This window comes from Nerophis ophidion, linkage group LG21 (assembly GCF_033978795.1).
Source record: "Nerophis ophidion isolate RoL-2023_Sa linkage group LG21, RoL_Noph_v1.0, whole genome shotgun sequence".
Lineage (NCBI taxonomy): Eukaryota > Metazoa > Chordata > Actinopteri > Syngnathiformes > Syngnathidae > Nerophis > Nerophis ophidion.
Genome location: NC_084631.1, coordinates 741,565 through 751,890, shown reverse-complemented (window position 1 = coordinate 751,890; position 10,326 = coordinate 741,565). Strand labels below are relative to the sequence as shown.

The 10,326-nt window shown below is 40.1% G+C and overlaps 1 protein-coding gene across 7 annotated transcripts in view; it reads left to right on the top strand.

Moving 5' to 3' along the window:
* The window catches only part of LOC133539549 (MAP7 domain-containing protein 1-like), a 98,668-nt gene that overhangs the window by 71,067 nt on the left and 17,275 nt on the right, over positions 1-10,326 (top strand). For 4 of the 7 annotated variants that reach the window (XM_061881537.1, XM_061881539.1, XM_061881535.1 and 1 more), the window contains 3 exons: positions 2,494-2,642; positions 5,703-5,845; positions 9,417-9,655. In XM_061881537.1, coding sequence (XP_061737521.1) covers positions 2,494-2,642; positions 5,703-5,845; positions 9,417-9,655 — 531 coding nt within the window. The remainder of the gene's footprint in view (positions 1-2,493; positions 2,643-5,702; positions 5,846-9,416; positions 9,656-10,326) is intronic. The other 3 variants (XM_061881540.1, XM_061881538.1, XM_061881536.1) reach the window with 2 other exon arrangements.

Here is a 10,326-nt window from a genome sequence, read left to right as displayed (position 1 = left end):
TCCAAACCAAGTAAAATTAGCTTACCTCAACAAACCCAAAAATACCTTAAAATAAGTATATTCTCACTAATAACAAGTGCACTTTTCTTGGTAGAAAAAAAGAGACATTTTTGCTCAATATGTGGAAAATATTCTTAAATTAAATGCCTACTGAAATTACATTTTCTTATTTAAACGGGGATAGCAGGTCCATTCTATGTGTCATATTTGATCATTTTGCGATATTGCCATATTTTGCTTAAAGGATTTAGTAGAGAACATCCACGATAAAGTTGGCAACTTTTGGTCGCTAATAAAAAAGCCTTGCCTGTACCGGAAGTAGCAGACGATGTGCGCGTGACGTCACGGGTTGTGGAGCTCCTCACATCTGAACATTGTTTATAATCATGGCCAGCAGCAGCTAGAGCTATTCGGACCGAGAAAGCAACATTTTCCCCATTAATTTGAGTGAGGATGAAAGATTCCTGGATGAGGAAAGTTAGAGTGAAGGACTAGAGAAAAAAAAGTTAACAAAAAAAAAGGCAATTGCAGTGGGAGCGATTACGATGTTTTTAGACACATTTCCTAGGATAATTCTGGAAAATCTCTTATCTGCCTATTGTTTTGCTAGTGTTTTAGTGAGTTAAATAGTACCTTAAAGTCGGAGGGCTGTGGCCACGGGTGTTTTAACGACAGAGTCTCTGAGAGAAGTCACGGCAGCTGGAGGAGGTCGCTGGCTCCGCTGATCTTCGGTAAGAGGCGACTTATTTCCACAATTTTCTCACCGAAAACTGCCGGTTGACATGTAGTCGGATCCATGTTCGCTTGACCGCTCTGATCCATGGTAAAGCTTCACCTGCGGGAATTTTAAACAAGGAAACACCATGTGTTTGTGGCTAAAGGCTAAAAGCTTCCCACCTCCATCTTTCTACTTTGACTTCTCCATTATTAATTGAACAAATTACAAAAGATTCAGCAACACAGATGTCCAGAATACTGTGTAATTATGCGATGAAAAGAGACGACTTTTAGCCGTGAGTGGTGCTTGGCTAATATGTCCCCTCCAACCAAGAACGTCACAAACACACGTCATCATTGCGTCATCATTTTGTGACGTTTTGAACAAGAAACTCCGCGGGAAATATGAAATTGCAATTTAGTAAAGTAAAGCGGTCGTATTGGCATGTGTTGCAATGTTAATATTTCATCATTGATATATAAACTATCAGACTAGTAGTGGCTTTCAGTAGGACTTGAAGTTAATACTGCTGCCATTATCTTGACATAATGACATATCTTGGCATCACAATTTTTTTTTCATGCTTGAAGTAAGAAATTATTTAAAAGAGTAGTTTTGTACTTGTGAGTGTTGATGACACAACTTTGCTTCAGTTGATATTCTAGTTTCAAGCATGTTTTACTCAATATAGGTCATCACATCTCAGCAACAAGCTGTAACATCTTACTGAGTTAATTTAGGACCAAAACCCTTAAAACAAGTAAAAACACTAACATAAAATCTGCTTAGTAAGAAGAATGATCTTATCAGACAGAAAATAAGCAAATATCAGCCTTATTTGAGATATTTCATCTTACTTACATTGCAGTTTTTGCAGTGTGTGCTGAGGGGAATTATCCAATTTCACTTAAGTGGTCCACAAAAGATTACCGTATTTTTCGGAGTATAAGTGGCTCCGGAATATAAGTCGCACCTGCTGAAAATGCATTTTAAAAAAAAGGAAAAAAACATATATACATCGCGCTGTGGTATAAGTCCACTTTTTTGGGGAAATATATTTAATAAAACCCAACACCAAAAATAGACATTTGAAATAAATAAAGAACCGTGAACAACAGGCTGAATAAGTGTACGTTATTCTTCTTCCTCCAAACACCACCAGTTGAGTTTATACCAAAAAGTTCCATTTTGGTTTCATCTGACCACATGACATTCTCCCAATCCTCTGCTGTATCATCCATGTATCCATTTTGGTATAAACTCAACTGCTGGTGTTTGGAGGAAGAAGAATACTGAGTTGCATCCCAAGAACACCATACCTACTGTGAAGCATGGGGGTGGAAACATCATGCTTTGGGGCTGTTTTTCTGCTAAGGGGACAGGACGATTGATCCGTGTTAAGGAAAGAATGAATGGGGCCATGTATCCTGAGATTTGGAGCCAAAACCTCCTTCCATCAGTGAGAGCTTTGAATGCTTGACCAAATACTTATTTTCCACCATAATTTACAAATAAACTCTTTAAAATTCCTATAATGTGAATTCCTGGATTTTTTTCCCACATTCTGTCTCCCAGTTGAAGTGTACCTATGATGAAAATGACAGACCTCTGTCATCATTTGAAGTGGGAGAACTTGCACAATCGCTGGCTGACTAAATACTTTTTGGCCCCAGGAAAATGTGGCCTAGAAGTTTTTGGTTTCATGTGAAGTGCATGTTTAAGAGCAGCCCGCATGGTGTGTGACTCCTGTCTCTGCATGTCCACATGCTACTCAGACTCTCACCACTGCTCCCGTTCAGCTTCGGCCAGCCCGCTGAACGCCTGCTCCCACCACCCGCACCACAACTCCGCCGAGCGCTGGAGGCTCTCCTCCGCCAGCACGCCGGACATCACCCAGCGCCAACGGCAACGGAACTCCACGCCGGTAAGACGTGTGCTATTGTGTACAATCACTAGTACTCTTTCTGATACAAGACATTGAAGTACATTACCTATTTACACCTGCACAATTCAACGTGTCCAAAAAGGAGTTGGAAGAAGCAGAGTTTATTTAATCCTGATTTACCGTATTTTTCGGACGATAGGGCGCACCGGATTAAAAGGTCTGTTAAACTTTTCAATCCCACCCGCCAGACATTCTCCCAAAGTTTTTTAGATCTTTGAGATGGAAACTATAGCTGCCATTATGATGTGTAATGATGGTTTCAAAGTATTTCAATTACAGATGTCCAATAATGGCTTTTTTGCCGATATTGTCCCACTCTTAATTACCGATTCTAATATCAACTGATACCGCTATACACAGTAGTGGAATGAACACATTATTATGCCTAATTTTGTTGTGATGCCCCGCTGGATTCATCAAACAATGTAACAAGGTTTTACAAAATTAATCAACTCAAGTTATGGAAAAAAATGCCGACATGGCACTGCCATATTTATTATTGAAGTCACAAAGTGTTTTATTTTTTATTTTTACATGCCTCAAAACAGCAACTTGGAATTTGGGACATGCTCTCTCTGAGAGAGCATGGGGAGGTTGAGGTGGGCGGGGTTGGGGGCCGGTTAGGGGGTAGCAGGGGGTGTATATTGTTGCGTCCTGGAAGAGTTAGTGCTGCAAGGGGTATCTGGGTAGTTGTTCTGTTGTGTTTATGCTGTGTTACGGTCCAGATGTTCTCCCGGAATGTGTTTGTCATTCTTGTTTGGTGTGGGTTCACAGTGTGGCGAATATTTGTAACAGTGTTAAAGTTGTTTATACGGCCACCCTCAGTCTGACCTGTATGGCTGTTGACCAAATATGCCTTACATTCACTTGTGTGTGTGAAAAACCGTAGATATTATGTGACTGGGCCAGCACGCAAAGGCAGTGCCTTTAAGGTTTATTGGCGCTCTGTCTGGGTACCACTCCGTACAGCGGCGTTTTAAAAAGTCATAAATTGTACTTTTTGAAATGATACCAATAATTTCCGATATTACATTTTAAACATTTATCAGCCGATATTATCGGCAGTCCAATATTATCGGACATCTCTAATTTCGATGTTTGGACTCTGCCCTTTCACATGATATACTAGTTACTATGGTAATGTAATTAGTTACTCTGGTAATCTAAGTCACAGCATCTCAGTGTGGATTCGAGAGCGTTTCCACCGAGTGTTTCCAAAGCAGCCAGCCAGGGACGGACGCGAAAGGAGATTTTTACAACTAAGTGATATATCAGATACATCAGATTGTATCATATTTTGTCAATATTCAATGTTTTATCGTTCATAGTTAATATTGTAAATCCCACATTCTTTATTTTTATGTACATTCTGGGTGTCTCATTCAGTAAAAAAAAAAAATCCATTCTGTTTTTTCAGGCGGTCTTTCATAACATTTTTAGCTTTCAATCAGACATTATTGTGAGGTTTTGTATTAGTGTTCATAAAAATAGACACATTTTCTGCTCTAAATTTAAATCATTGCCCAGGCTTGATCTAAACAATAAATATATGGTTTCTTCCTTGAGTGGTATAAAGTCAAATAGCTGTTGTGTTGAGTGGCTTGCTCAAAGGCACTGTCAGTTTGCATGTTGAGATAACTGCTGCTGGCCATAGACGTTTGCAGGGCAGGTCATTATTATTAATCGCGTACTGGACGAGTAGCTAAATGTCCATATGAGACCTGGGACTATCCTGATGAATATTAATGCATATTCTCTGCAGGCTGGTAAAAATACATTTGGCTGCTGGCTGCATCTTCACACAAACAGCAGTGGGAGCATGTAAAGTAGAAATCTGCCAGCCTGAGGGCAGAGATACCCTCCAGGCTGACTTCTAAAGTGTCCAAAATAGAAAGATAGTAGGCAACTAACAAGAATAATGAGTTCAACTTTCCTCAGGCAGTTATGAATATGACTGCATATGATGCCAGGTGATTAGGTGGCTCTTTGATAATGACCATACTTACCAACCTTTGGAGGTTGGGGGTGGGGTGGTGGGACGGGGGGCGTGGTTGGGATGGGGGGCGGGGCGTGGTTAATGTGGGAGGAGTATATTTTCAGCTAGAATTCACTAAGTCAAGTATTTCATATATATATATATATATATATATATATATATATATATATTTTTTTTTTTTAATATATATATATATATATATATATAATAAATACTTGACTTTCAGTGAATTCTAGCTATATATATATATATACATACATACATATATATATATATATATATATATATATATATATATATATACACATATATATATACTGAATATATAAATGAGAGAAATACTTGAATTTCAGTGTTCATTTATTTACACATGTACATACACATAACACTCATTGTTGAGTTAAGGGTTGAATTGTCCATCCTTGTTCTATTCTCTGTCACTATTTTTCTAACCATGCTGAACACCCTCTCTGATGATGCATTGCTGTGTTGCACGCACAAAAGTGCTTTCATCAAATGCACTAGTCTGGAATCTTCCATCTTCGTCTCCTTGTTGTGTGAGCAGTTGTGCACTGCACTCTCCAAAAGCCGTAGATGTTATTGTCACATATGCATGTACAGTAGATGGCAGTATTGTCCTGTTTAAGAGTGTCACAACATTGCTGTTTACGGCAGACAAACTGCTTTACGGTAGACGAAAACGTGACTGCTGTTGTTGTGTGTTGTTACTGTGATGGGAGGACGTTAATGAAACTGCCTAACAATAAACCAACATAAGAAACCAAGAACTCGCCCTCCATCATTCTACAGTCATAACGTCATTGGGCAGGCAGGCTGTTTATATTGTGGGAAAGCGGACGTGAAAACAGGCTGTCCTCACTCAAGCGTGGCCTTCAGCTCTGCCTGAATTTCGGGAGATTTTCGGGAGAAAATTTGTCCCGGCAGGTTTCGGGAGAGGCGCTGAATTTCGAGAGTCTCCCGGAAAATCCGGGAGGGTTGTCAAGTATGATAATGACACAAATGTTCTTGTTGTTCTCTCCCAGGTTGACAGAAAGAAGAAAGAAAAGAAAGACAAGGAGCGAGAAAATGAGCAAGAGAAGAATGCACTCACAAAAGAAAGGGTACAGAAGAAAAGACTGACGGCGTCACCAACCACCATCACAAGGAGATCCCAGCCCGAGTCCAGGTAATCCAATCATATCATAAACACATTGAAAAATATCTTTTAGTAGAAACTTTATTTGTGGATCCAACACCAAGTCCAGGACAGTAGATCCCCATCACTCACGGGGACTGCATCCTCTTGTACTGATAAAACCATAAATAATGTCTACTTGTAATACTCTGGGAGCTTGACGTTAATCTTCTGCTCTAATTTAAGAAGAATACAAATGTTATATCTTTAACTATTTTCTAGTAACTTTTACATTATAAGTGACTTTGCTTGAATGAGATGTGCTGTTCTACATTGCAAAAAGAGCATTTTTTTAACGGAAAAGTACAAATAATTAACATAGTAATTACATTTTTCACCCAAAAATTTGCAAGTTCTTGAGGATTTACTCACGGTAAAAACAGGGCGAGTGTCGCTGATACAGACACCAACTTTGTGTTTGTTTTTTTTCCTGTTGTTTGTTGACCATGAGTAGAATCCAAATAGAAAACTTAGGCAGACAGAAAAAAATGTTTTAATATTTCTTTCAACAAACTTATATGTGGACAATTTATGATATTTAACAGAGTGGTTTGCAACTTTCTCAAATTTAAGTGAAGTGAATTATATTTATATAGCGCTTTTCTCTAGTGACTCAAAGCGCTTTTACTTAGTGAAACCCAATATCTAAGTTACATTTAAAGCAGTGTGGGTGGCACTGGGAGCAGGTGGGTAAAGTGTCTTGCCCATGGACACAGCGGCAGTGACTAGGATGGCGGAAGCGGGAATCGAACCTGCAACCCTCAAGTTGCTGACACGGCCACTCTACCAACCGAGCTATGCCGCCCTTTCAAACTTAGCTTATGTTACCATATATATATGCATATATATGTATATATGTATGCATATATATGTATGTGGGTGTATACACACTGATGGAGGGAGCTGCCATGCAAGGCGCTAACCAGCACCCATCAGGAGCAAGGGTGAAGTGTCTTGCTCAGGACACAACGGACGTGACGAGGTTGGTACTAGGTGGGGATTGAACCAGGGACCCTCGGGTTGCAAACGGCCACTCTCATATATATATGTAAGTATGTATGTATGTATGTATGTATGTATGTATGTATGATATATGTGTGTGTGTGTGTGTGTGTATATATGTATGTATACATACATATGTATATATTGTATATGTATGTATGTATATATGTGTGTGTGTGTGTATATATATACACACACACACACACACATATATATATATATATATATATATATATATATATATATATATATATATGTATATAAACACACATTACAGGCCAAAATTTGGGACATGCCTTATGCCTTCTCATTCAATGCATTTTCTTTCTTTTCATGACTATTTACATTGTAGATTGTCACTGGAGGCATCAAAATTATGAATGAACACATATGGAGTTATGTACTTAACAAAAAAAAAGGCAAAATAATTGAAAACATTTTTACGTTCGAGTTTCTTCAAAATAGCCACCCTTTGCTCCGATTACTGCTTTGCACACTCTTGGCATTCTCTCCAAGAGCTTCAAGAGGTAGTCACCTGAAATGGTTTTCCAGCCCCTTGAAGCTCGTCGAGAAGAGAATGCCAAGAGTGTGCAAAGCAGTAATCTGAGCAAAGGGTGGCTATTTTGAAGAAACTAGAATATAAAATATGTTTTCAGTTATTTCACCTTTTTTTGGTAAGTCGAGGTTCCACTGTACACTTCGAACACAATATAAAGAACTGTACAGGTCTGTATGTCAAATAATAAACATGACAAGGCGGTGATTGATCCAACTCGCTGAAGTGTCCTCATTTGCAGCACACACACAACAACAGCAACACCACACACACAAAGTCACTAACCCGGTGGTGCACTCACAGTTTGAAATGACAAACAACTCCTTAACTTTAACAGCCAGGTTACCACAATGAAGAGTATTCAAAATAAAATCCACTTTACCTTGTCCGTTAATTTTCCTGTCGTCCAGTGGACGTGGGGGGTTGAGGCAGTGTCAACAACGCTGTGGATACTTCCTGAATGTATATTAGTCCATTGCTATCTTTGGACTAATATTGAGCGAGCAAAACAAATGCTGTAAATAACTGCAAAGTAGTTGAGATGTCCAATAATATCGGACGGCCGATAAATGCTTTAAAATATAATATCGGAAATTATCGGCATTGGTTTCAAAAAGTAAAATGTATGACTTTTTAAAATGCCGCTGTATGAAGTGGTACACGGACATAGGGAGAAGTACAGAGCAGTTGCGTCTCCCAGTCATACTTGCCAAGCCTCCCGATTTTCCTGGGAGACTTTGTAATTTTAGTGCCCCTCCCAAAAATCTCCCGTTTTCCACCCAAGCAGCAATATTGGGGGCTAGTCTTAAAGGCACTGACTGCAATTGCGTGCCGGCCCAGTCACATAATATTTACGACTTTTCACACACACAAGTGAATGCAAGGCATACTTGGTCAACAGCCATACAGGTCACAATGAGGGTGGGCGTATAAACAACTTTAACCCTGTTACACATATGTGCCACACTGTGAACCCACACCTAACAAGAATGACAAACACAAACACACTACCGAGGATGTTGTTGTGATTTGTGCAGCCCTTTGAGGCACTTGGGATTTAGGGCTATGTAAATAAACATTGATTGATTGATCGATTGACATTTGGGGAGAACATCTGCACCGTAACACAACATCAACACAACAGAACATATACCCAGAACCCCTTGCAGCACTAACTCTTCCAGGACGCTACAATATACACCCTCTACCCCCCACCTCAACCCCGCCCACCTGAACCTCCTCATGCTCTCTCGGGAGAGCATGTCCCAAATTGCAAGCTGCTGTTTCTAAGTCATGTTAAAACAAATAATGCACTTTGTGACTTCAATAATAAATATGGCAGAGCCAACTTGGATTTATTTATTTTGGAAAAGCTTGTTACATTGTTTAATGCATCCATCGGGGCATCACAACAAAATTAGGCATAATAATGTGTTAATTCCACGACTGTATATATCGGTATCGTTTGATATCGGAATCGGTAATTAAGAGTTGGACAATATCGGATATCGGCAAAAAATGCTATTATCGGACATCTCTACAAAGTAGCATATTTTTATTTTGCCTGTGGCTTGTAAATTGTAATGTTTGTACAAGGAAGGCTTTGTTCATGGAGGTTCCTCTGATATCTTATCCTAATAACAATTCATGAATTTAACTTTTAGAATATGCCGATGGCCAATAAAAAAACAAGCTCCTGGCCAAAAATGTCCCCCGGGCCATAATTTGGACGCACCGGTTTTAGTCAGTGAGCAGGGAGCAGGTTTGTTTGAGACAGATGGTCGGAGAGGCTCTCATCTAACTACTAAGAAAAGTTATGCTGGACTTTGTTCCGGCAGTCTGGCAGCAGCAGAGCTGTTTGCAAACAGAACCAGGTCTTCCACACTGATGGTTTCATCTCACACTCAGAGCCAAAGAATGCAACTTCCACTTCACCTAGTTATCATTTTCCTACACAACTGCACCTGGAGACTCATTTGTCTGATTTCTCCTCTCCTGTCTCAGCAGCACTCCTAAGCCCAGAACAAGACCTCCGTCACCGGCTCCTCCTAAAAGTCCTCCCTTATCTCCTTTGGTGCCGGCGCTCAAGACGCCCACGGGGAAAAAGACACCGCCACCCGGCTCCAAGACACGGCCCAAGCGGGCCCAGACACCCGCCAGGGTCCAGCCCCAGACGGTCACGACGGTCACCGTGGAAACAGGCCAAGAATCCAAGGAGCCTGATAGTTCAGAGGAGAAAAAGAGTGAGTGTTGGCTAGGGTTGTACGGTATACCAGTACTAGTATAGTACCTCGATACTAGTGAATCATATTCCGTACTATACCCCCTCTAAAAAGTACCAATGTTCCTCCCCCCCTTTTTTTTTTTAACGGGCATGAAGGCACATTGTCGTTGCATCTTGGCATTGCTGCTTTTACAAGCAGACAGAGGAGCATGTTCGGCAGCGCACAATCACAGAGTACTTACAAGCAGACACAGTGTGTAGACAGAAAAGGGAGAATGGACGCATTTTGGCTTAAAAACTAAAGATAAAGGTGAAGTTATAACACTGAAACACCCTCGCGAAGATTGATTGATTGATTGAAACTTTTATTATTAGATTGCACAGTACAGTACATATTCCGTACAATTGACCACTAAATGGTAACACCCCAATAAGTTTTTCAACTTGTTTAAGTCGGGGTCGACGTTCATCAATTCATGGTAAATTCATGTACTTGAAGACATGGTTAGCTAGTTAGCAGCTAAAATCCATCCGCAGTCAACAATAACTACTTCTAAATCACTAATCCTCGCATCCATGGCGACAAATAAAGTGAGTTTCTTCCAAGTATCATCCCTGCAGGACGAGGAATATCTAAACATGCTTCACTGCACACCGTAGGACAGTGGTTCTTAACCTTGTTGGAGGTAC